Here is a 27,855-nt window from a genome sequence, read left to right on the forward strand (position 1 = left end):
CAGATTATTCTGTGGGGGTGGTAAAGAAATGGTCAAATGAAATAACTGAAGACTGGGTATAAATGAAAGCAAGACTCATTAGAGACTCCAGGGTCTAGAGAAAGGACTAAAAGAAAGTAGCTACCAATAAATTATTTGGTGAACCTTTATTATGTGCCCATTGTAAATAGAGCAACTGCTGAAAACATCCTGCTCCAACCAGAAAAGCCAAAACATGTAGGGAAGCAGCATCAGGAAAAATACTGGAAATCAAAACATCACAGCTCACTTTCCTGCAAAGTGTACAAGCTCTCCCCCAGATCTATGCAGGGCTGGCTCCTCCTGTGGACTCATTTCAATTGTCATTCCTCAGCGAGGTCTCCCTGACCACCAAGGTAAGGTATCTCCCCATCTCTGTCCCAGGACCCTGTCTCTTGGCCTTCATACCACTTATAATGCTTCTCTGTGTTTTCTTTCTTCCCTCACTGGAGAGAGCTGCATGAGGCTGAGCCCTTATTTGTCTTGTTTGCTGCTGTAGCTCCAGCTCTTTGAAGCGCCTGGCACACAAGAGATGCTTAATCAATGTTTACTCACCATAAGTGAATAAAAAACAAAAAAAAACAAATTAATAAAGGGAAACTTCACTAAAATGGAGTCAGGAGGCCAGAGGGGGAGCTCTCACTCAATGTCAATACAGATCCCAACAGAAAGAGATGGTATCTTGCATCTCCTGCAGGAAGCGACACTACTATCACCAGCAAGATTTTCTTCTCGCAACAGCTCAGCCAATGAAAGACGGTCACAACTCAGACAATATTTGTTCATAACAACCCCTCCTAACTTCCCCTTCTCCTCTATAAAAGACTTCCCTCTCCTTTGTTTTACCAGACTTGCATGTGGTTTGCCATAGTTGCACGTCCCAAACTACAATTCTTTGCTGCTCAGGAATAAACCCATTTTGCTGTTAAAAAAAAAAAAAAATTATCCTTTTTCATGAAATTACTTTTTCCTTCTCCAAACCCAGTTCAGACTGCACTCCCCTGGAAGCTCTCCCTCCTTCGGGCTCCCCCACGCTCCCCGTTAACTATTTTTATGTGACCAAGCTCCTCCGCAGTTCTGTGTTCACAACTCTGTCTCCCATGCGGGGTAGTAAGCAAGTGTAACTCAGCTTCAATTCAAGCACTACTAGGTCCTCACCAAGTGAAGAAAGGAAGACTGGTAGAGGGGATAAGCCAGTCTACGCCAGTCTGCCTGATTTCAAAACATGGTTTTGCTGCTTGCTAGTTGTTAGGTGAGTTTCTTGACCTTTCTCTGACCCAATTTCCTCATCCTTAAAATGGGAGTAATAATACTTAACAGATAAAATGATTATGAGGACTTAATACATGTAGAGTGCATTGAACAATGCCTGGCCCATAATAAGGATTTTTTTTTAACATCATTAACTTGGAATCTTTATTCTTGATGATTTTGTAATAGGCTTACCCTTAGTTTGGTTAAGCAAACTCTCATTTGGCTATGAGAACTCATTCAAATTTGCTAGAGAAACTATGATGATAAAATTATACAGCAATCTGGGAAAAATACCCATGAAATAACACAACTTTTTGTAAAACTGTCAGGTTTCAATTCCAGTAACCCATAAGACAGGGCTTAAAGCCTGTTCATAATCACATCATTCCAAAATGAGGAGCTATTGCCAGAAACGTTTTATGGGGTGGGAAAAGGAATAAAAGATGGTCAGTGCTGATAAATACTGGTTTAATGATACAGTGCTCTTCACAGACGGCTACAGAGACTGTAAACTATTATCCAGAAACATACAACCATACAACACAGACCACTTAGCCAGACCTAAATTAAACTGGCTTCTTGTAACTACCCTGTAAACACTACAGCCCTTCCTCCATCCAAAAATGACCCTAATCTTACATGAAAACAGTTACTGTAGGGAAATCAGAAACCCAGCTTTGTGGCCAAAAGTAAAAACCAAAGGAAAAATAGCAATTCAGTGGTTAGCTGGTGAAAGCGGGAAACCTGGTGCCCTTCACTGCGCTGCTTTGCTCTTCTTACTCTGGCTCTTTTTCAGCCCATCCATGTTAGCTCTCAATAGGTTTGAACAAGCCATCTGAAACGTATTCACTTCTTTGGAGCTCACCACAGTGCTGATCTTTTTCCCATCAGTAGCTCTTAACAGACACTTGTTTTCTGAGGGCTCAAAGCCCTCCACAGAACCCTTCCTTGGAATGGGTTTAGTTCGACCATCATACTTCTTCAGGGTGATGCACACGCTGCCCGACAACCGGCGCTTCTGGAAGAGCCTGGTCAGCTCCGTCAGGAACTGCTCTCTCTCCAGAAGCACCATCCTGGTGCTGCTGGCTCCACTCTGTCAGCATAAGCCCCAAGCCCCATAATAAGGATTTAAACACAATTCATTATTTAAAAAATTCTATTGCGAGGAAAACTAATCATTTAAATTATTTGAAACTGAGCAGTAACAATTTTGGCATAAATCTGTGTGGCATAGACAGACTAAAAGAATATAAGGGGAAATAACCGAGTCAAGTGAATGCTGTGGAAATAACAGTAATCTCTTTAATGACACAGATAAGACCCGCTTCCCCTCTGTGCCCATCCCCCCACCATCTCCACCATGAGGCAGTTCACACTGGTTGCATTAAGCTCCACGGAGACTATCCACACATCTCAGGTTCTCCATGCCCGAGCATACACGTGACTCCTGCCCACAACAGGGAGATCAAACCCCTCAAGGGACTCTAGCCTGGCTTCCACCAGAGGAGACGCTTAAAATACCTCCCCAGCTCATTGCACAAGTTAACCACTTAGAAAAGACTTACTATTTACAAAATTCTCAAGAGCCACCAAAGAGCACGAGCACAAAAAGCAAACAGGGCAGGCATTGCCTCACTGTCATGGTTGGTGCTGATCACTGCAGGGCGTCCTTGCCCCCTGGACCATCACTGCACACACAGAAAGAGGTCCGTGTCTCCTGCATTGGTGAATGCATTGGTTAGAGGATACGTATTATAGAGGATAGCAGGGCCTGCCCCCAAGGTTGCTCCCATCCTTGGGGGCTGCTGACCCCAAGCAGCCAGATATCTGGGAGGCATAGGTCATGTACACGAAGCCATCCTCATCCTTGTAGTCCCTGTAGATCTCTGCCATGGTCACATTCATACTTCCGAAGTTCTTGTTGTTCACCAGCAAGTAAAATGATTCAGTGGCCCCAAGGACCATGCGGCTCCTGGGTTGCGGAAAAGGGTGTGTGTGTGGGGGGGGGCAGGAAGGGAAAAAGTTAACCTGGAAGGGAATGACCCCTGATCCATAGCCTTTCTTACCTCTGTCTGGCTAGTGTCTGGCCGTATCGACCCAAGATGCCCCCACCTCCCCGCTCTAGCCCAGTCATCCTCAAACTTTAGATTGTTTTGATAGCAGAGCAAGCTGAATCTGTTGGTAATGGCTAGCCCTATCTAACCACCCTAAGACCATACATTAGAGGCACAGCCAGTACACCCCCAGTTTCAGCTAGGAGGGGCTAAATTTATGTTGTGGGTGGGAGAGGAAATAGTTTCAGAACGTGGTTAACCAACACTGGATAATCCAAAGCCCTGCCACAAAGGGGAAAATATTTAGAGGTAAAATGCTGTCACTGGGCTTTTAAAATCTTGAAAACAGAGGGCTTTGGACTATTTTCCAAAGATTCCTTTGAAAAATTCTTAGAGAAATTTGAAGACAGAAATTAAAACACAGTACCACTAAAATGTTGAAGCAAAAGAAAATATAGCTGGTACATCAAAATTGGGAGCTCTCACTTATTTTAGTGTTGTAGCAAGGTAATGGACATCTTTTTAAAATTGGTTGATCATGAGATCATCCTTTTTAAAGGCAGAGTTGAAGAGAAAAGGTGAAGCACAAATCCTTCTCCTTGTCTCTCTGCCATATCCCATCTCTCATTGTTCCAAAAAGCCCAGGGCCACACAGCACACACCCGCATGAGCACTTTGTTACCTACCGGATGACACTGAGGAACTGGGTCATGGTCAGCTCCTGTGTGACCAGGAACTTGGTCTTGTCCAGTGAGGGCAAGAGCTTCTCCCTGGGATAGCGCTCCACTGTCACCTGTCAAGAGCTTCGACCTTCATCTCTTCTGAAGAAACTGCCAAAGAATACACCTCAGTCCTCTATATCTTAGGAACTTGGAATAGAGAGAAGGAAGTCATTGGCTGGGTTCTTTTTTTGTGAACTTTTGAATTCTATTTATTTTTTTATACAGCAGGTTCTTATTAGTTATCTATTTTATACATATTAGTGTATACATGTCAATCCCAATCTCCCAATTCATCACACCACCATCAACCCCCCGCCCCCCACCACTTTCCCCCATTTGTGTCCATACATTTGTTTTCTACATCTGTGTTTCTATTTCTGCCCTGCAAACCAATTCATCTGTACCATTTTTCTGGTTCCATATATATGCGTTAATATACGATATTTGCTTTTCTCTTTCTGACTTACTTCACTCTGTATGACAGTCTCAAGATACATCCAAGTCTCTATAAATGGCCCAATTTCATTCCTTTTTATGGTTGTGTAATATTCCATTGTGTATATGTAACACATCTTTTTCTTTAAAACATCTTTCTTGAAGTATAATTGCTTTATAATGGTGTGTTAGTTTCTGCTTTATAACAAAGTGAATCAGCTATACATATACATATATCCCCATATCTCCTCCCTCTTGCATCTCCCTCCCACCCTCCCTGTCCCACCCCTCTAGGTGGTCACAAAGCACTGAGCTTATCTCCCTGTCCTATGTGGTTGCTTCTGACCAGCTATCTATTGTACATTTGGTAGCATATATAAGTCCATGCCACTCTCTCACTTCATCCCAGCTTACCCTTCCCACTCCCCGTGTCCTCAAGTCCAATTTCTACATCTGAGTCGTTATTCCTTTCTTACCCCTAGGTTCTTCAGAAACTTTTTTTTTAGATTCCATATATATGTGTCAGCATATGGTATTTGTATACTCTTTCTGACTTACTTCACTCTGTATGACAGACTCTAGGTCCATCTACCTCACTACAAATAACTCAGTTTCATTTCTTTTTATGGCTGAGTAATATTCCATTGTATATAGGGGCCACATCTTCTTTATCCATTCATCTGTCGATGGATACTTAGGTTGCTTCCATGTCTTGGCTTTTGTAAATAGAGCTGCAATAAACATTGTGGTACATGACTCTTTTTGAATTATGGTTTTCTCAGGGTATATGCCCAGTAGTGGTATTGCTGGATCATATGGTAGTTCTATTTTTAGTTTTTTAAGGAACCTCCATACTGTTCTCCATAGTGGCTGTATCAATTTACATTCCCACCAACAGTGCAAGACGGTTCCCTTTTCTCCACACCCTCTCCAGCATTTATTGTTTGTAGGTTTTCTGATGATGGCCATTCTGATTGCTGTGAAGTGATACCTCATTGTAGTTTTGATTTGCATTTCTCTAATGATTAGTGATGTTGAGCATCCATTCATGTGTTTATAATAATATAAGATATAAGAATATTCTTATATCTGCTTCTGTGTTTGATCTGTTATGAAATGTTGCTTTGGTTGAGTTATATGAAGAAAATCTGGCCCCACATGTATTTGTAATTGGAAAATGCATTTTAGCATAATAGCATTTTTATTTAATTGTAATTTTTCTTCTTTTATTTTACACCAAAATTCAACAAGTGGTAGTTTCTTAAAAGTTAGTTGTAATGTAGAATATGAAACCATATAAATTGACTTTTTATACTCTGTGTAACATTACAGTCCATTGGTCCATATTGTACTTTGTCTGCATCTTTTACTCATGCATGATTTTATAACATTGGCATTGATTATTTGGAAAATGTGGGTTTATTGAGCTGTGCTTATCTTGTGATTTTGTCTGCATAGCTTTGCTTTTACCATTTGTCCTAGGGTTCTTCCGTCCAATTTTTTTGTTTTAATATAATGTTTAGTGCTTGATATCATTGGTGGATTTGTTTGTTGGTGTGGTTGCTCTCTTCTTTCATTCTGTTTAAAAAAAAATTTATATTTCTTATTTTAATAACTTCATTTTATGTTATTTTAGTTTTTTCTTTCCTTCTTTCTTTTTTTGTCCCTTTTCTTCTGAGCTGGGTGGCTGACAGGGTCTTCATGCTCCAGCCTGGTGTCAGGCCTGTGCCTCTGAAGTGGGAGAGCCAAGTTCAGGACATTGCTCCAGCAGAGACCTCCCGACTCCATGTAATATCAAATGGCGAAAGCTCACCCAGAGACCACCATCTCAACGCTAAGCCCCAACTCCACTCAATGACCAGCAAGTTACAGTGCTGGAAACCCTATGCCAAACAACTAGCAAGACATGAATACAACCCCACCCATTAGCAGAGAGGCTGCCTAAAATCATCCTAAGTTCACAGACACCCCAAAACACACTGGTGGATGTGGCCCTGCCCACCAGAAAGACAGGACCCAGACCCACCTACCAGAACAGTCACCACTCCCCTCCACCAGGAAGCCTACACAACCCACTGAATCAACCTTAGCCACTAGGGGCAGACACCAAAAACAATGGGAACTATGAACCTGCAGCCTGTGAAAAGGAGACCCCAAACACAGTAAGTTAAGCAAAATGAGAAGACATGGAAACACACAGGAGATGAAGGAGCAAGGTAAAAATGCACCAGACCAAACAAAAGAAGAGGAAATAGGCAGTCTACCTGAAAAAGAATTCAGAGTAATGATAGTAAACATGATTCAAAATCTTGGAAATAGAATGGAGAAAATACAAAAAACGTTTAACAAGGACATAGAAGAACTAAAGAGCAAACATAAAATGATGAACAACACAATAAATGAAATTAAAAATTCTCTAGAAGGAATCAATAGCAGAATAACCGAGGCAGAAGAACGCATAAGTGACCTGGAAGATAAAATATTGGAAATAACTACCACAGAGCAGAATAAAGAAAAAAGAATGAAAAGAATTGAGAATAGTCTCAGAGACCTCTGGAACAACAGTAAATGCACCAACATTCGAATTTTAAGGGTCCTAGAAGAAGAGAAAAAGAAAGGAACTGATGAGATATTTGAAGAAATTATAGTTGAAAACTTCCCTAATATGAGAAAGGAAAGAGTCAATCAAGTCCAGGAAGTGCAGAGAGTCCCATACATGATAAATCCAAGGAGAAACACACCAAGACACATAATAATCAAACTATGAAAAACTAAATACAATGAAAAACAGGAAATAATGTACAAGGGAATCCCCATAAGGTTAACAACTGATTTTTCAGTGAAACTCTGCAAGCCAGAAGGGAGTGGCAGGACATATTTAAAGTGATGAAAGGGAAAAACCTACAATCAAGATTACTCTACCTAGCAAGGATCTCATTCAGATTTGATAGAGACATTAACACCTTTACAAACAAGCAAAAGCTAAGAAAATTCTGCACCACCAAACCAGCTTTACAACAAATGCTAAGGGAACTTCTCTAGGCAGGAAGCACAAGAGAAGGAAAAGACACACAATAACAAACCCAAAACAATTAAGAAAATGGTAATAGGAACATACATATCGATAATTACCTTAAAGGTAAATGGATTAAATGCTCCAACCAAAAGACATAGACTGGCTGAATGGATACAAAAACAAGACCCATATATATGCTATCTACAAAAGACCCAGTTTAGACCTAGGGACACATACAGACTGAAAGTGAGGTGATGGAAGAAGATATTCCATGCAAATGGAAATCAAAAGAAATCTGGAGTAGCAATTCTCATATCAGACAAAATAGACTTTAAAATAAAGACTATTACAATAGACAAAGAAGGATGCTACAAAATGTTCAAGAGATCAATCCAAGAAGATATAACAATTGTAAATATTAATGCACCCAACATAGGAGCACCTTAATACATAAGGCAAATGCTAACAGCCATAAAATGGGAAATTGACAGGAACACAATCATAGTAGGGGATTTAACACCCCACTTTCACCAATGGACAGATCATCCAAAATGAAAATAAACAAATAAACACAAGCTTTAAATGACACATTAAACAAGATGGACTTAACTGATACCTATAGGACATTCCATCCAAAAACAACAGGATACACTTTCTTCTCCAGTGGTCATAGAACATTCTCCAGAATAGATCATATCTCCTTGATCACAAATCAACCTTTGGTAAATTTAAGAAAATTGAAACCATATCAAGTATCTTTTCCAAACAGAGTGCTATGAGACTAGATATCAATAACAGGAAAAAATCTGTAAAAAATACAAATACATGGAGGTTAAAGAATACACTACTGAATAACCAAAAGACCACTGAAGAAATCAAAGAGGAAATCAAAAAAATACCTGGAAACAAATGACAATGAAAACACGATGACCTATAGGATGCAGCAAAAGCAGTTCTAAGAGGGAATTTTATAGCAATAAAATCCTACCTCAAGAAACAAGAAACACCTCAAATAAACAACCTAAACTTACACCTAAAACAATTAGAGAAAGAAGAACAAAAAACCCCCAAAGTTAGCAGAAGGGAAGATATCATAAAGATCAGATCAGAAATAAATGAAAAATAAATGAAGGAAACAATAGCTAAAATCAATAACACTAAAAGCTGGTTCTTTGAGAAGATAAACAAAATTGAAAAACCATTAGCCAGACTCATCAAGAATAAAAGGGAGAAGACTCAAATCAATAGAATTAGAAATGAAAAAGGAGAAATAACAAATGACACTGCAGAAATCCAAAGATCATGAGAGATTACTAGCAGCAACTATATGCCAATGGACAACCTGGAAGAAATGGACAAATTCTTAGAAAAGCACAACCTTCTGAGACTGAACCAGGAAGAAATAGAAAACATAAACAGACCAATCTGAGGCACTAAAATTGAGAGTGTGATTAAAAATATTCCAACAAACGAAAGCCCATGACCAGATGACTTCACAGGCTAATTCTATCAAACATAAAGAAGTGCTAACACCTATCCTCCTCAAACTCTTCCAAAATAAAGCAGAGGGAGGACCATTCCCAAACTCATTCTACAAGGCCACCATTACCTTGATACCAAAACCAGACAAAGATGTCACAAAGAAAGAAAACTACAGGGTAATATCACTGATAAACATAGATGCAAAAATACTCAACAAAATACTAGCAAACAGAATCCAACAGCACACTGAAAGGATCATACATCATGATCAACTGGGGTGTATCCCAGGAATGTAAGGATTCTTCAATATATACAAATCAATCAATGTGATACACCATATTAACAAATTGAAGGATAAAAACCATGTGATCATTTCAAAGGATGCAGAAAGAGCGTTTGACAAAATTCAACACGCATTTATGATAAAAACCCTCCAGAATGTAGGCATAGAGGGAACTTACCTCAACATAATAAAGGCCATATATAACAAACACACAGCCAACATCATTCTCAATGGTGAAAAACTGAAACCATTTCCTCTAAGATCAGGGTCAAGACAACACTGTCCATTCTCACCACTATTATTCAACATAGTTTTGGAAGTTTTAGCCACAGCAATCAGAGAATAAAAAGAAATAAAAGGAATCCAAATCGGAAAAGAAGAAGTAAACTGTCACTGTTTGCAGATGACATGAGAACCCTAAAGATGCTACCAGAAAACTACTAGAGCTAATCAATGAACTTGGTAAAGTAGTAGGATACAAAATTAATGCACTGAAATCTCTTGCATTCTTATACACTAATGATGAAAAATGTGAAAGAGAAATTAAGGAAACACTCCCATTTACCACCACAACAAAAAGCATAAAATACCTAGGAATAAACCTACCTAAGGAGACAAAAGACTTGTATGCAGAAAACTACAAGACACTCACGAAAGAAATTAAAGATAATACAAACAGATGGAGAGATATACCATGTTTTTGGATTGGAAGAATCAACATTGTGAAAATGACTATACTACCCAAAACCATCTACAGATTCAATGCAATTCCTATCAAACTACCAACAGCATTCATCAGAGAACTCGAACAAAATATTTCACAATTTGTAGGGAAACACCAAAGACCCTGAATAGCCAAAGAAATCTTGAGAAAGAAAAACAGAGCTCTAGGACCATGCTCCCGGACTTCAGACTATACTACAAAGCTACAGTAATCCAGACAGTATGGTACTGGCACAAAAACAGAAATATAGATCAATGGAACAAGATAGAAGCCTAGAGATAAACCCGTGCACATATGGTCACCTTATTTTTGATAAAGGAGGGAAGGATATACAATGGAGAAAAGACAGGCTCTTCAATAAGTGGTGCTTGGAAAATTGGACAGCTACATGTAAAAGAATGAAATTGGAACACTCCCTAACACCATACACAAAAATAAACTCAAAATGGATTAAAGACCTGAATGTAAGGCCAGACACTATAAAACCCTTAGAGGAAAACATAGGCAGAACACTCTACGACATAAATCACAGCAAGATCTTTTTTGATCCACCTCCTAGAGTAATGGAAATAAAAACAAAAATAAATGGGACCTAATGAAACTTAAAATCTTTTGCACAGCAAAGGAAAACATAAACAAGATGAAAAGACAACCCTCAGAATTGGAGAAAATATTTGCAAATGAAGCCACTGACAAAGGATTAATCTCCAACATTTACAAGCAGCTCATGCAGCTCAATATCAAAAAAACAAGTAACACAATCCAAAAATGGGCAGAAGACCTAAATAGACATTTCTCCAAAAAAGATATACAGATTGCCAAAAGACACATGAAAGGATGCTCAGCATCACTAATCAATAGAGAAATGCAAATCAAAACTATAATGAGGTATCACTGCACACCAGTTATAATGGCATCATCAGAAAATCTACAAACAACAAATGCTGGAGAGGGTGTGGAGAAAAGGGAACCCTCTTACACTGTTGGTGGGAATGTAAATTGATACAGCCACAATGGATAACAGTATGGAGGTTCCTTAAAAAACTAAAAATAGAACTACCATCTGACCCAGCAATCCCACTACTGGGCATGTGCCCTGAGAAAACCATAATTTTAAAGAGTCATGTACCACAATGTTCATTGCAGCTCTATTTACAATAGCCAGGACATGGAAGCAACCTAAGTGTCCACTGACAGATGAATGGATAAATATGTGGAATATTAAATATTATACAATGGAATATTACTCAGCCATAAAAAGAAACAAAAATGAGTTATTTGTAGTGAGGTAGATGGACCTAGAGTCTGTCATACAGAGTGAAGTAAGTCAGAAAGAGAAAAACAAATTACGTATGGTAACACATATATATGGAATCTAAAAAATAAATAAGTTTCTAAAGATCCTAGGGACAGGACAGGAATAAAGACACAGACATTGAGAATGGACTTGAGGATATAAGGAGGGGGATGGGTAAGCTGAGAGAAAGTGAGAGAGTGGCATGGACATATATACCCTACCAAATGTAAAATTGATAGCTAGTGGGAAGTAGCCACATAGCACAGGGAGATCAGCTTGGTGCTTTTTGAGCACCTAGAGGGGTGGGAGGGAGGGAGATGCAAAAGGGAAGGGATATGGGGATATATGTATATGTATAGCTGATTCACTTTGTTATACAGCAGAAACTAACACACCATTGTAAAGCAATTATACTCCAACAAAGATGTTTAAAAAACAAAAACCCAAAAACAAATCCACCGACGATAAGCGCTAAAAACTATACTAAAAACAACAAAAAACAGACAGCATCCTAGGACAAATGGTAAAAGCAAAGTTATACACACAAAACCACACAAAGAAGCATACACATACTCACAAAAAGAAAAAAGGAAAAAATATATATCGTTGCTCCCAAAGTCCACCATCTCAATTTTGGGATGATTCGTTGTCTATTCAGGTATTCCAGTGATGCTGGGTACATCAAGTTGATTGTAGAGATTTAATCTGCTGCTCCTGAGGCTGCTGGGAGAGATTTCCCTTTTTCTTCTTTGTTCGCACAGCTGCTAGGGTTCAGCTTTGGATTTGGCCCCGCCTCTGCGTGTAGGTCACCTGAAGGCGTCTGTTCTTCGCTCAGACAGGACGGGGTTAAAGGAGCAGCTGATTCGGGGGCTCTGGCTCACTCAGGCCGGGGGGAGGGGAGGGGTATGGATGCGGGCCGAGACTGCGGGCCGGCATGACGCTGCAATAGCCTGAGGCACGCCATTTGTTCTCCCAGGGAAGTTGTCCCTGGATCACGGGAGCCTGGCAGTGGCGGGCTGCACAGACTCCCGGGCGGGGAGGTGTGGAGAGTGACCTGTGCTCACACACAGGCTTCTTGGTGGCTGCAGCAGCAGCCATAGCGTTTCATGCCCGTCTCTGGGGGTCTCCGCTGATAGCCGCGGCTCACACCTGTCTTTGAAGCTCGTTTAGGCAGTGCTCTGAATCCCCTCTCCCCGCGCACCCTGAAACAATGGTCTCTTGCTTCTTTGGCAGTTCCAGACTTTTCCCTGGACTCCCTCCCGGCTAGCTGTGGCGCACTAGCCCCCTTCAGGCTGTGTTCACGCAGACAACCCCAGTCCTCTCCCTGGGATCTGACTTCTGAAGCCTGAGCCTCAGCTGCAGTCCCTGCCCGCCCCGGCGGGTCAGCAGACAACCCTCTTGGGCTGGTGAGTGCTGGTCGGCACCGATCCTCTGTGCGGGAATATCTCTGCTTTGCCCTCTGCACCCCTGTTGCTGCGCTCTCCTCCATGGCTCCAAAGCTTTCCCCCCATCTCCGCCAGTGAAGGGGCTTCCTAGTGTGTGGAAACCTTTCCTCCTTCACAGCTCCCTCCCACTGGTGCAGGTCCCATCCCTATTCTTTTGTCTCTGTTTTTTCTTTTTTCTTTTGCCCTACCCAGGTACGTGGGGAGTTTCTTGCCTTTTGGGAAGTCTGAGGTCTTCTGTCATTGTTCAGTAGGTGTTCTGTAGGAGTTGTTCCACATGTGGATGCATTTGTGATGTATTTGTGGGGAGGAAGGTGATCTCCATGTCTTACTCTTCTGCCATCTTGAAGGTCTCTCCCTGGGTTTTGTTTTCTCAAAGAACAGGATATCACAGGCGTCCCCTGAGGAGTTCAATGTCTTACCGGGATCTTGCCAGGGAACTTCACTAGGATTCCAGCAACTTCCTCCCTTCTGGTTGCTGTGAACATTTAAGATTAAATGAACACGTCAGCATGGAACAGAAGCCTGTATCTTCTTGTCTCCCTGTCTCAAGGGCCAAAACCCAGCTATTGTGAGAACTTTACCTGAGCTCTTTCTTTGCTTGAAAGGTCTGAGGCTTGGGCTTTTCTGTGGAGTCTGCATTTTGCTCAACAGCTATGTCTGTGTGTGATTTAAAAAAAAAAAATCTCACAACCAGGACCTAACTCATTCTTCCAGCTGCTTCCAAACCGCCTGTAGGATCCCAAAGGAGGCTTTTATGTAGGGCTGTGTGACATCAGCCTTCTCCACCCCTCCCTTTTCCAGATTCCCCCTCCCTGGGCAGGAGCAGGTCAGTTCTAAGAATGGGAATGGAACAGCCACCTTCTTCTGGTTAAAGAAAGTCACTTCGCTCACTGCCATTTAAAAATTTGTCTTTGCTAAAGAAATTAAGATTTACAATGTAGTGCATTGGTCGTCACTATAAATGGTCCTGTGAGCTAAGGATTTATGGATAGAAACAGTCTTGTGTCAGGACATTTTAATACTATAGTAATGAAGTAAGTTGAAGATCAATTCACCTTACCCTGAAATATGCTGCTATTTTTCACAGTAAGAAATAGGTATTCCAGAACAGTTGAGTAATTTGTCCAGATAAAAAGATATAAAGCCAGAGTTAAAATCCAGGTGTGTATCAAAGTAATATTATACTCTGCAGCTTACCAGCATATTTTGTCATATTTTTTGCATGATCTAGGTAAATGTGTGTAGGTCTAGGAATGTGTGTAGAACACTTATCATACTCAGGATCTTGCATTTAAAAGATGATGAAACTGAGATCCATGGAAATTGACTCACTGGCCTAGGATCAAATGGACAGAGACAGACCCAGTTCTCCTTGTTCTCAGACCAGGGTGTTCCACACCCTCGTGCTTCTTTTATGCATTAATTATGGTTTTAGTGATTCAGCTTCCCCATTTGATGCCGACTACCTCCTTACCTGACATCCAGGAGCACAGTGGTCCCTCTGCATTATTCAGAGCCATCCATGTTCTGAGAATAAACAGGACCATTTGGATCTTCTCCACTGTCTCTGAAGGTACCATGATCTTCATGGGTCATCCCTGGTTCCATTCCATGCAGGACAGTGGACATTAAAAATTCTTCAGCCTAATGATGATGACATAGAGAAAAGTGACTGAACGTCCTCCAGGTTTGTTGAGGGACAGAAAGAAAAGTAGGTTATTCTGCTCTTTACATAACTACTTTAAAACTTCTTTTTTTTTTTAATTTTGCTTTTCCCTGCCTAGGAAACTAGTACAGTAGTTGCTGGACTCACTCTGAGTCCTTTAGTCCAGAGGGAGGAGAGGGAACTTGGCTTCAGTAGTTAGAAGGCCTCTAGAACCTAGAGCCACTCCTCCATGGACAGCATCCTTCCCCGACCCCACACAGGCCCAGTGGAGTAAGTTGGGGCAATGACTTGAGGTGCTAGAATCCAGTTATGGTCTGACAGTCTTCCACAAAGACATGATTGCCTTGGGACCATTTTCTGTTCCCTTGCTTGAACTCCCCCTTCCTCTCCATCTCCCCCAATATCATCTAACCAATCCCTTAAGCTCTGGGCTTTCAAAATGTCTTTTCCGTTGCTCAAGAAGAAAGACTCCTACATACTACATATTTCATATTAACTTTATAATATTTTCCTTTCATAGCTACTTATATTTTATTTGAGAAAAGTAATCATTATTACCATTAAATGGTTCTATAGTTAGGATAGGCTATGCCGTAAGAAATATACTCCTAAATTTAATAGCTAAACATAAAAAGGTTCATTCTCACCTACATTACAGTCCAGTACATGTAGGAGGCTCCCCGTCTGGCACTGTTCCAGAAGAAATTCAGGTGCGTATGCTGCTTTACACTTGCAATTCTGTCATCTCAAAGTCCTTTGTTTCCACAAGGTCAGATGAGAAAAATAGGTGGAAAAGACACACTTACACTTAGCCTTCTCAGACTTAACGTGCTTAAGGTGGTACCTATTGAGTGTTCATTCACCTTCCATTGATGAACATTAATCATATGACCCTAGCTATAGAGAGGCGTCTAACATAATCTCTACTTTCCCCACCGCAATGATTATACTCCAAGCAACTCCTATGTTCTCTATTAATTTTATATTTTAATATTCCACAAGAAAAGTGTGCTCTGGGAGTTATATCACTTGGGGCTGAACTCTGGATCTATCACCTACTGGCTGTGTGACCTTGTGCCAATTGATAAACCTCTTTGTCTGCCTCAGTTGCCCTGTGCGTAAAATAAAAATAAAATCTACCTTGTGGGACCGTGAGCATCAAATGAATTAGTTAATATATGCAAACACTTAGAACAATGGCTTGTACATACAACTCAATAAGCATAAATTAATGTTTTCACCATTTGGTTGATGAATAGCCTGAGGATCAGAGGGGTAACACAGTCTATGAAAAAGACAAGGTCAGTCTGGACAACAGACTTGGCTTATCAACATCATGAATGTCTTCATCATCACTATTATCCTTCATTGGAATAGGGAGGAAGCACACTTATTGTGTTTGACACTGTGCTTGCTAAACACTACCTATATTTTCTCAATTATTTCTTCTGAAAAAAGAGAACTGAAGCTCAGAGAAACAGAATAACATGCTCTGGATTGCACAGCTGGTGGGATTTGAACAACACAAAAACCATGCTCCTAATGTGTTCTGGAATTTTAAATTAAAAACTTGGGAGTAGAAAATCTTGTGGTCTTAGGGGAAATATTTTCTGAAACATTTCTCTAGCAGCCTCGTCATCCCAGCAGTTCTTAAATGGCCAGCCTGTCACCCCACTGTATGAAGAATGCACTCTCTATTCCCCCAAATGCGAAGACTATTTCTTCCTTACTCCCCAAACACCATCATAGATGGTCGCTTCAGAAATCAAAAGATGGCATCCCAGAACAAAGGTGAGTAGGCTGCCTTCAGGTCCTTTGGATGCCAGGGTAAATGATTTAAAGGCCTGCCCCACAGCTCCAAAAATCCAGTCATATTCCTTGGTCTCCTTTCATGAGTCAACTTGGCAGGTGTTTGTGTCTTATGGAAAAAAAGCTGTTCTGACATCAAAGCATCCCTTGGACATAGGAAATTAGAAAGGGGAAAATAAGCCTAATATGGGTTTGGAACACAATTTGGAAACCAGATTGGGGAAGGTGGCAGGCCTTGATGGAATCAGCCACGGAGGGAGTTGCAAGCCCGTTTTTCTAAGATCCTAGGCAAATTCTTGCTTTCTGCACCTCATTATTTATTGTAATGTATTCCTGAAGACACCTGGCCATTGGCCCTGTGGCCTCCTAAGAAACCTCCAGTTTTAGAATGGTCTGGTTTAGCTAGTTTCACTTTTCTGTAAACATATTCTGTGCATCCCTTTCTCTAAGCTTTGGTCACGGAAAGCATCCCCCTCATCCCAACTGCCTCTTATCTATCTTCATTTCATACACCCCATTCAAGCACAGTCAGGTTCCAAATTCTAAAAAGGTCCCAAAGAAGATATATCTATTTCTCCGGGAATATTTGCTATAGGTACAACTCATATCCAATTAATACAACCAAGCACGTGTATATTTAACTTTTCTTGTGTACATGACATATAAATGGCTCTGGCTCATTCCCATCAAACATTTCCTTCGAAGTGTAGAAGATATAGAGGTAATCAAGACACAGAACCTACCCTCACTGAGTGGCCACACTTGAACATCCCTTTCTTGTCTCTGTTCTGCATTAATTGGGCCATTTGTTGCCTAGGTCTAATCTTATCTAAGACAAAAATATACCTGTGAAACACCCTAACAGGAATGGTATCCAGAATGATTTATATCATGAAATGGAGTAAACCTTCCAAGGAAGGCTGTCAAGTGTTTCTCCCTCTTCTAGCCCCTCTTCTGTAAACTGACTTTATATATCTTTGTGGCTAATAAAATTACTAAAACATTCTTCTTTTGGTTTAATAAATTAGCTTTAAAATCTTAATTACCATGAAACCAAGAATTTCTTCACTTTTTTCCAAAATGCAGTATTGAAATATTTGATGCAACATTGTTTAAATACTGAAAACATTATCTAAATATTAAGAAATAAGTAAATTATGACATGCATTTTATGGAGTTAAAGAGAGTAATTAGTGGCAAACTAATCTATGTATATTAACAGGAAGAGATGTTCAAATCCTATGTGGATTAAAAAAAAGTTAGTTTCAGAAACTATGTTTTAAAGAAGTCACAGACCCAGCAATCCCACTACTGGGCATGTACCCTAAGAAAACCATAATTCAAAAACATACATGTACTGCACTATTTACAATAGCCAGGACACGGAAGCAGCCTAAATGTCCATCAACAGAGGAATGGATAAAGAAGATATGGTACATATATACAATGGAATATTACTCAGCCATAAAAAAGAATGAAACTGAGTTATTTGTAATGAGGTGGATGGACCTAGAGTCTGTCATGCAGAGCAAAGGAAGTCAGAAAGAGAAAAACAAATACCGTATGCTAACACATATATGGAATCTAAAAAAAACAGCACTGATGAACCTAGTGGCAGGGCAGGAATAAAGATGCAGATGTAAAGAATGGACTTGAGGACGCAAAGGGGGAAGGGGAAGCTCAGACAAAGTGAGAGAGTAGCACTGACATATATACACTACCAAATGTAAAATGGATGGCTAGTGGGAAGCTGCTGCATAGCACAGGGAGATCAGGTCGGTGCTTTGTGACCACCTAGAGGGGTGGGATAGGGAGGGTGGGAGAGGGACGCAAGAGGGAGGGGATATGGGGATATATGTATACATATAGCTGATTCATTTTGTTGTAGAGCAGAAACTAACACAACATTGTAAAGCAATTATAGTCCAATAAAGATATTTAAAAAATAAAAGGCCTTGATATATAAAAATAAATAGATAAATAAATTAAAAATAAAGGAAGTCACAGAAAACAAAGCTTCAGAAAAAAATACCCACCAATCGGACAATAGGGAAGATTAGGATTGGGGGTATTAATCAAAAGAGACTTGAAGTTGGTCTGTAATGTTGGAATTTTTATAACAATATATTTTGTGCCCTCCTTGTATAATTAAAAGAAACAAAAGTAAAACATTGTATATACTAGGGTGAGTTTTTAAATAGACTTAAAAGCATGTTGAAGTCTCTTCAGACCTTAAGCAATGTGGAGGAGCTGCCCTCTTGTGGAGCTTTTGAAACAGTCTTTAAATAGTTACTCATAAATCAAAGAATTTACTGTTTGGTTCACAGAATTTTGGAGTTGTAATTTCTGAGTTAGAGGTCAACCCCTCATGTTTGTCCTGTGAGAAAAAAGAACACAACAAAGGTTCAGTGGTTTACCCAATGTCACTTCGAGTTTTCGGCAAGTCAGAGTTATAAACCAAATCTTCTGATTCCTATCTGGAATTCAGTTATTCTTCTGCCTCCCCTAAACCATAAGTCAACAAGTGTTAAACACTGACATTGTGTTTAGAGAGACTTCAGGTGCTATACAATATACAGTGCCTGGTAGCCGTAAGTCATTTAATAAGAATGTGGAATGCTGACCATATTGCCAGGAACTTGCTGGGGGTTGAGAAACAAAGGTGGATAACACTTTCTGTAATGGATTGTAAAGTCAAATATAATTGACGTAGTTTTACATTACCCTCAGCCTGCATCAAGTCATTAAACAAGCAACAAGTAACAAGCAACAACAGTCTATTGCTGCAGAGGGGCGAGGGGTTGGAGATAGACCCCTTATGAGGCACAAGTGCATGAGGAAGGCTAAAAACTGACAATAGAGCAGGAACACTGAAAAACAAACAAAACTAAAAACGCTAGCACCACGCTAGAGGAATTTGAAGTCAGTGGTGCACTTGTCATAGCAATAACAAACCCAAACCAGTTAAACCCCTGACGAGAGTGTACAATGTCACACTCTAACCCCTAGTGGAAGAGGCATGCCCATTTCCAGGCATATCATTTACTTCAGTCACTACTGTTCTATATCAACATATGGCATGCAAATCAATCAAAAAATGAGACACACACACACACACACACAAAACAAGGAAAAAGAAAACAATGTCAAGACACAAGATACAGAATGACCCAGACTCAGAGATGACCCAGATATTAGAAATACCAGAAAAGGTATTTAAAATAACTATAGGTAATATGCCTTGTGTAAAATACGGATAATATGTGCATGATCAGATTGGGGAAATGTCAGTAGAGAAATGGAAACTGTAAATTAGAAATGCTAGAAATAAAAACAAAAAGCTCAAGGAAAGAATTGGTTAACTAGAAAATGGGTTCATAGAAATTACCTGAACTGAAATACAAAAACAGAGTAGAAAGTAATCATAACAGCACTAATAGCTGTGGGACAATTTTGAGCAGTCTAACATGTGCAATTGGAATCCCAAAAGAAGAGAGAATGGGAACTACATAGGGAAGTGGGACTGGGAATCATACTGCTCGGTTTATTTTCACTTTATCCCTTCTTTTCAGCATTGAACCTCACCTTTCCCTCAGCTGTGCTTCATGTCTTTCAAGATCAGAGGCTGTCTGGTGCCAATTGCCCAGAGTTAACTTTGGGAAATAAGGATAGTTGCTTGATTTTGTGCATGAGGGACAGGATATGTGGCATCGAATTGCTGTCGTTCCTCTATTCTAAGGTACACGTTTTAACATTTTTGCGAATAGTGTGTACCTTAAAGTTGATGGAGTTTTTTTCCAATGGTACATAAAATAATGATGCATCTTACAATCAATTACATTTTCAATTTGATGGAATACTAATACTGTTAAAAATTACTGTAAAACAGAAAATATGGAATTTGGTAAAGTAGCAGGATACAAAGTTAATGCACAGAAATCTCTGGCATTCCTATATACTAATGATGAAAAATCTGAAAGTGAAATCAAGAAAACACTCCCATTTACCATTGCAACAAAAAGAATAAAATATCTAGGAATAAACCTACCTAAGGAGACGAAAGACCTGTATGCAGAAAATTATAAGACACTGATGAAAGAAATTAAAGATGATACAAATAGATGGAGAGATATACCATGTTCTTGGATGGGAAGAATCAACATTGTGAAAATGACTCTACTACCCAAAGCAATCTACAGATTCAATGCAATCCCTATCAAACTACCACTGGCATTTTTCACAGAACTAGAACAAAAAATTTCACAATTTGTATGGAAACACAAAAGACCCCGAATAGCCAAAGCAATCTTGAGAACGAAAAAAGGAGCTGGAGGAATCAGGCTCCCTGACTTCAGACTATACTACAAAGCTACAGTAATCAAGACAGTATGGTACTGGCACAAAAACAGAAATATAGATCAATGGAACAGGATAGAAAGCCCAGCGATAAACCCACGCACATATGGACACCTTATCTTTGATAAAGGTGGCAGGAATGTACAGTGGAGAAAGGACAGCCTCTTCAATAAATGGTGCTGGGAAAACTGGACAGGTACATGTAAAAGTATGAGATTAGATCACTCCCTAACACCATACACAAAAATAAGCTCAAAATGGATTAAAGACCTAAATGTAAGGCCAGAAACTATCAAACTCTTAGAGGAAAACATAGGCAGAACACTCTATGACATAAATCACAGCAAGATCCTTTCTGACCCACCTCCTAGAGTAATGGAAATAAAAACAAAAATAAACAAATGGGACCTAATGAAACTTCAAAGCTTTTGCACAGCAAAGGAAACCATAATCAAGACCAAAAGACAACCCTCAGAATGGGAGAAAATATTTGCAAATGAAGCAACTGACAAAGGTTTAATCTCCAAAATTTACAAGCAGCTCATGCAGCTCAATAACAAAAAAACAAACAACCCAATCCAAAAATGGGCAGAAGACCTACATAGACATTTCTCCAAAGAAGATATACAGAATGCCAACAAACACATGAAAGAATGCTCAACATCATTAATCATTAGAGAAATGCAAATCAAAACTACAATGAGATATCATCTCACACCAGTCAGAATGGCCATCATCAAAAAATCTAGAAACAATAAATGCTGGAGAGGGTGTGGAGAAAAGGGAACACTCTTGCACTGCTGGTGGGAATGTGAATTGGTTCAGCCACTATGGAGAACAGTATGGAGGTTCCTTAAAAAACTACAAATAGAAGTACCATATGACCCAGCAATCCCACTACTGGGCATATACCCTGAGAAAACGAAAATTCAAAAAGAGTCATGTACCAAAACGTTCATTGCAGCTCTATTTACAATAGCCCGGAGATGGAAACAACCTAAGCGCCCATCATCGGATGAATGGATAAAGAAGATGTGGCACATATATACAATGGAATATTACTCAGCCTTAAAAAGAAATGAAATTGAGCTATTTGTAATGAGATGGATAGACCTAGAGTCTGTCATACAGAGTGAAGTAAGTCAGAAAGAAAAAGACAAATACCGTATGCTAACACATATATATGGAATTTAAGGGGAAAAAAAATGTCATGAAGAACCTAGGGGTAAGACAGGAATAAAGACGCAGACCTACTGGAGAACGGACTTGAGGATATGGGGAGGGGGAAGGGTGAGCTTTGACAGGGCGAGAGGGAGTCATGGACATATACACACTAACAAACGTAGTAAGGTAGATAGCTAGGGGGAAGCAGCCGCAAGGCACAGGGATATTAGCTCGGTGCTTTGTGACAGCCTGGAGGGGTGGGATAGGGAGAGTGGGAGGGAGGGAGACGCAAGAGGGAAGACATATGGGAACATATGTATATGTATAACTGATTCACTTTGTTATAAAGCAGAAACTAACACACAATTGTAAAGCAATTATACCCCAATAAAGGTGTTTAAAAAAAAAAAAAAAAAAAAAAAAAACAGAAAATATGAAAGACCACACAAAACAAGTAAATGGTTTAATAAATTATAAGGCCAACATTTTACTTTATGATATGGATAGCCTAGTAAGTTATGTTATTATAAGCAAACTGTCATAAAATACACCACCCAGGAAATAAAACTTTGCCAGCAATTCCCAGAATCTGTTCCATGTGCTTTGCTTTAATATCAATGTCCAACCACCCCACCCCCTGTAACCACCACCCTAAATTTTATAGTTATCACTTCTTTATATTTCTCTATTGTTTAATCACCAGAGTGTGCATCCCTAAATAATCTAGTTTAGTTGTGTCTTTTTTTTTTTTTTTTGATACGCGGGCCTCTCACTGTTGTGGCCTGTCCCGTTGCGGAGCACAGGCTCCGGACGCACAGGCTCAGCGGCCATGGCTCACGGGCCCAGCCGCTCCGCGGCATGTGGGATTTTTCCCGGACCGGGGCACGAGCCCGTGTCCCCTGCATCGACAAGCGGACTCTCAACCACTGCAACACCAGGGAAGCCCTGTACTTTTTTTAATATGGAATTCTCCTCTCCATCCCCTTCCTTACAATTTATCTGTTGAGAATCCAAGGGCATTTAACCTGTAGTTTCTTGCAGACTGGATTTTGCTAATTGCACACTCATGTTGCAGTCCCACATGTTCCTCTGTCCTCTGTATTTCCTGCAATTCGGCAGCTGGATCCAGAGGAATGATCAGACTCATCTCCAATCCCTTGGCAAGACTACAGAGGATGCTGAGTTCTTTCATTATGAGACATAAAATGTCTGGTTATGATGTTAATAGCAGCTGATGCTCAAAGCCTAAATCCATTAATCCACCGGGGGTTGCAAAATGGTGATATTATCTTTTTCATTATTAGAACAGTAAAAAGAGATTTATCTTGTTTTATTACCCACTGGTACAGTACAGACAGGGAAAATGCCTGATATTTCTTTTATTTTCCCATATTCAAGATAATGAATTGATATTCTATCACCCTCTGAAGGTGACCAATTTTTAAAAATGCTTATGATGGGTTCCAGTAAACAATTATCTTTTCAAGATCAAATTCTCCCATGTTTGGACAGTGGGGGCCTCTTCAGGTGTCTCCTTAATCATTTTGAAATTACATTAGTAGTCAGTAAAGGCTTCTGTTTTAACAAGATATCCCAGGCTTGTCTTTTACACTTCTTTTCCAGACTATTTTTCCAAGAAGCTCTCATTTCTTTTGGTGAAAAATTGTATTTTAAGACTACAAGTTGAGTGATAGGGATGCTCATTGGTACTGGATTTTTTTTCTGGGTGTCTTCAGTGTGTATATATATATGTATATACATGTATATATATAGTATGTGTGTATATACATTCATAAGTCTCTATCAGTACTCCCAAGTTTATAACTACATTAAAAAAAATTAACCTGTTCTGTATTTTATCTGTATCTCCTTTCTCTAGACATTAAAAATCCTGGTTCTCAAGAAAATTGGGGATGAATTAAAATATCCCATAAATATTCATTTATTCTATCCCACATTATATACAGAATGGTCCTAAAATAACAATATCAGACTACTACTACGAGCTAAACCAAATGTTTTGCATATGGTCTCTCCTCTGTAGTTAAACTACCTGTGTCATCTGGACATACAGCCATTGCATATCATACTCTCCCCTTTAGCTCCCAAATTTTTTTTTTTTTTTTTTTTCGGTACGCGGGCCTCTCACTGTTGTGGCCTCTCCCGTTGCGGAGCACAGGCTCCGGACGCGCAGGCTCAGCGGCCATGGCTCACGGGCCCAGCCACTCCGCGGCATGTGGGATCCTCCTGGACCGGGGCACGAACCCGCGTCCCCTGCATTGGCAGGCGGACTGTCAACCACTGCGCCACCAGGGAAGCCCCTAGCTCCCAAATTTTTAATTGTATAAGTCACTATGTTTGATGGTCACCACCAATCTTTATAGTGCTGTTTCTCTATTTCAGTTATTTTCTGATTCCTCAGGAAGAGCTTAGTGAGCAGTATTTTCCAAATTCTTGTTCGATGGATAAGTTTGTGCCCTTTATAATTGAAAGTTGATTTTGTTGAATATAAAAGCCTTTGCTTACATTTTCCCTTGAGTATCTTTAACAAGTTACTCCATTTTCTTCATGTATAAAGAATAATTGTGGAAAAGTGTGATGATCATCTTTTTTTTTCTTACATGTCACTTGCTGTTCTTGCCTACCCAGAGGATTTTTCCTTTCTTTAAAGTAACTTGTTGTCACTTATGTCTTGGTGTTGGCAGTTTGGGATCAATAATCTTGGGTATAATAGTGCATTTAAAAAATATTGTTTCAAATCTTTTAAAAATTAACGTTTTCTGAAAATAGGGTTTTTTTTCTTCAGAGACTCCTATTATCTGTATATTGGACCTTCTGCCTCATCTTCAACATCTGTCACTTCCTACTCTTTTAAAGTGTTTTTTTTCCATTTTGTTTTGATTTTTACCTATTTCTTTTAAGGCATCATCTATCTGTATGTTTATTTGCTTGTGTTCCTTCTAGTTTAGCCTTAATTTCCGAAATTTTTTTCTAATCCTTTCCTGAGCTTATCTTTTTTATTTTTCTTCTGAGTTTTTCCAATTCTAAATTTCCTTCGTATCCTACACTATTTTCTTAATAACTTCTAGCACATTTTGAAATAGACTGGTTTTGATCTGCTCTCGGGACCTTTCTGGTAGATTTTCATTATTTGTAAAGACGTTATTCTGCTCTTGACTCCTTTAAATCAATTTTGTAAGGGACTGATCTAAAAACTTTTATGTGGTTTCTTTTTTTTTTTTGCGGTACGCAGGCCTCTCACTGTTGTGACCTCTCCCATTGAGGAGCACAGGCTCCGGACGCGCAGGCTCAGCGGCCATGGCTCATGGGCCCAGCCGCTCTGCGACATGTGGGATCTTCCCGGACCGGGGCACGAACCCGTGTCCCCTGCATTGGCAGGCGGACTCTCAACCACTGTGCCACCAGGGAAGCCCTATGTGGTTTCTTTTTAAGTAAAAATAATTTTCTTTAACTTTGAGGAGGCATGGGTCATGGGACCTTCTCAAACCTCAGCTGTTTTGTTGTTGGTGGTTTTTGTTTTTGTTTTCAGTGTTCAAAAACAAAAACAGTATTCTGCTGAGATTTCTTGGTCCACAATTCCTCCCTTCACTGTATTTAACCTTATCTTCCTTTGTGCCTATTGTCACTCTCCTGCTCAATTTTGGTTTTACAGCCAGCAGTTTCTCTTCTGTGGAGCCTTGACAAATAAGGCAAATCATTTCAAAAGTTCATATGGACTACATTGCTTCATTCCTTCAGACATTACTGTAGGTCTCCTGCACTCACTCACCACTGGAATGCTCAAAGCATCTCCCAGTTTCAAATGGCTGTTTGCAACTTGGCCTGCTATGTGTTTCAACAATCATTCTATTTAAGTTCTGTTCTCAGGTCCATTAGATGCCCTATTGCCATGCTCTACTTCTCCCAAATAGACGCTAGTACCACTTTGTGGTCTTGTGGCTTTTGGTAGCTTGTCTTCACCCACTTATATTTCAGGATTTAAGTATATGATGCTATCTAAATTTGTTGTAATGTTGTTCATTAGTATTTTGACTTTGCTATCCAGTTGCTGCTATGCGACGGTTCGGAGATTGACAAACTACAGCACTGCTACCATCTTCCCTTTCTTAATTTGTTCTATAACAGGAAACATTCACAGAAAGTTCAAATTTGCTTTTGTTCTTTGTATTTGATCTTTTCCAGATTTTTAAAAAATTGTTTTTCCCCTTTTAACATTTTTATGCTGTTTCTTACAATGTTATGTTTTTTGTTCCACTCTGACCTCCTCTATTAAGTCTCATTTAAAAATTAAAATGCTCTGGATCCCTTTCCTTTATCCTCTATATCAGACACTTTTACAATTCCTTTACTTCCTGTCAGATTGTCACTTACTTCACTTCCTTACTTCAGATCTTCACTTGCATAGCTGGTTTTCTTTCCAAGAATCTATTTCTTTGCAGAGTATGTACACATCACAGACCCTGCAGCTTTAGTATTTTACATTGCACCTAGGATACTAGTTTTAAATATACGTTAGGGAATTTTTAACCCACACTTCAAAAAAGACATATAAGAGAAATAGGCTATTTTGAAGTTTAAGAATATTAATGATATAAGAAGTAGTGCCTTTCATATGATGCTGAAACCAATTTTCTTTTACTGTCAATCTGTAACCCAACCAAACTCTTCAGGGAAAACAGAGCACTGCCCCATTTATGCAATGATCTTTAACCCTTCCAACTACCCCTCCCATCCCAGCAACTGTATATCCAATTCAACCCTGAAAGACAGACAGGAAAGGCAGGTGAAAAAACTATAGCTCAAAGAAACACAGTAATTTCCTCTAGTACAAAATGACCACAGAATTGTGGTTTTCCATTTACCATCCTTGTACTTGACAACATTACAGAAATCTTTAGAGTAGATTTTTGTAAGTTCCAAGGGACTTGCTCAATTAACATTAAAACTTCAAAAACCTGTCAAAGCCAAAATTATTTCTCTAGTTAGCTTCTTATGAAAATATAATAAGCTGAACAAAAACAGTTACATAGTTAATATACAAAATGTACTCTATTTAAAAATAAATAGCATAGATCTAAGAACAAGTCTTTCATACTGATAACTGCTTCATTCTCAAACAGGACATGAAATTGATAGAGATTCTCTTGCAGGCAATAGCCTCCCAGCTTCCCGTGTTTATTGGAATATTGCTCTCTGAACACGCATACAGTCAGAATTGTTAAATATATCCTCTTCTTCTGGAGTTAGTTGGATGTTATCTTTGACTGGAGACAGGGGATCTGGCTTCTTACAAGAAGGAAGCTTTTCAGAATCTCTGCAAAAGATAATATAATAAAATGAATTTATTGGGTGTTTTTAGGGTAGTGTTTATTCGAAAATAATCTACCTGGACAAAATAGAGGTATGTAAAGAGGATAAAACCCTCTACTGTATAATTTGTCTCAATTTATTATATGACACATTCAGGTTCTCCTCTGAGTATGCCCAATAAAATTTAAGTTTTGCTTCTTAGTACCCATGACTGCTTTCTAAATCACCTTTCAAAGTAGGTGCCAAGCCACTACTAAATATATACTAGCTAAGGCAGAATGGTTCCAATAAACAAACTTTAGTTCCAATAAACAAACTTTAGTTCTTTTCTCTCTAGAACCCTTCTCAAGTCTGGCTGAGGACCAGCATGAGTGAAGCATAAACAAATGTTTAAGCCCTATCTTTTTACCCCTCCCCTTCTTCCAACTTTTGGAAGGAAGTTCTATGTCTATAAAAATTAATCCTATCATGAAGATAACAAAACTGATTCTATGTCCTGTCAACAAAATTTCAACAGGAGTAATTAAGTCTTATTTTTCTAAAAGGCATTTAAGAATACTGTTGCACCCTTAATTTCCCTCTAGTAGCAGTTCTCAAAGTATGATCCACAGATGCCTAAAAATTCCCAAGACACTTTCAGGGGGTTTGTAAGATCAAAACTATTTTCATAATAATATTTAGACTTTATCTGCCTTTCTTACTGTGCTGACATTTGTACGGATAATCCAAAAGCAGAACTGAGTAAAGCTTTGATCCCTGTTTAATCCCTGTTCAGGGAACTAGATCCCACATGCATGCC

At 39.4% G+C, this 27,855-nt stretch overlaps 2 protein-coding genes and 1 pseudogene across 3 annotated transcripts in view; all 3 read right to left on the bottom strand.

The window, feature by feature from the left end:
- Positions 1–1,706: 1,706 nt before the first annotated feature.
- On the bottom strand, positions 1,707–2,920 carry LOC111177425 (signal recognition particle 14 kDa protein pseudogene; annotated as a pseudogene).
- A 104-nt stretch (positions 2,921–3,024) lies between these two features.
- Positions 3,025–13,384, bottom strand: MAP1LC3C (microtubule associated protein 1 light chain 3 gamma). Its single transcript, XM_022579165.2, has 4 exons — positions 13,312–13,384; positions 13,150–13,205; positions 4,013–4,119; positions 3,025–3,244 (listed from the first exon to the last, which is right to left on the bottom strand). Exons 1-4 carry the CDS (start codon positions 13,367–13,369, stop codon positions 3,025–3,027), a joined length of 441 nt encoding a protein of 146 aa, XP_022434873.1. The 5' UTR covers positions 13,370–13,384.
- Positions 13,385–22,457: 9,073 nt separating this feature from the next.
- The window catches only part of EXO1 (exonuclease 1), a 43,111-nt gene continuing 37,713 nt past the window's right edge, over positions 22,458–27,855 (bottom strand). For both annotated transcript variants that reach the window (XM_089907945.1, XM_022579168.3), the window contains one exon: positions 22,458–27,060. In XM_089907945.1, the coding sequence (XP_089764071.1) occupies positions 26,922–27,060 (139 nt within the window). In that variant the 3' untranslated portion in view covers positions 22,458–26,921. The remainder of the gene's footprint in view (positions 27,061–27,855) is intronic.

The sequence above is a fragment of the Delphinapterus leucas genome, chromosome 1 (genome assembly GCF_059928025.1).
Source record: "Delphinapterus leucas isolate spDelLeu-1000000601 "Yukka" chromosome 1, BTC_Dleu_Yukka2, whole genome shotgun sequence".
NCBI classification, from domain to species: domain Eukaryota; kingdom Metazoa; phylum Chordata; class Mammalia; order Artiodactyla; family Monodontidae; genus Delphinapterus; species Delphinapterus leucas.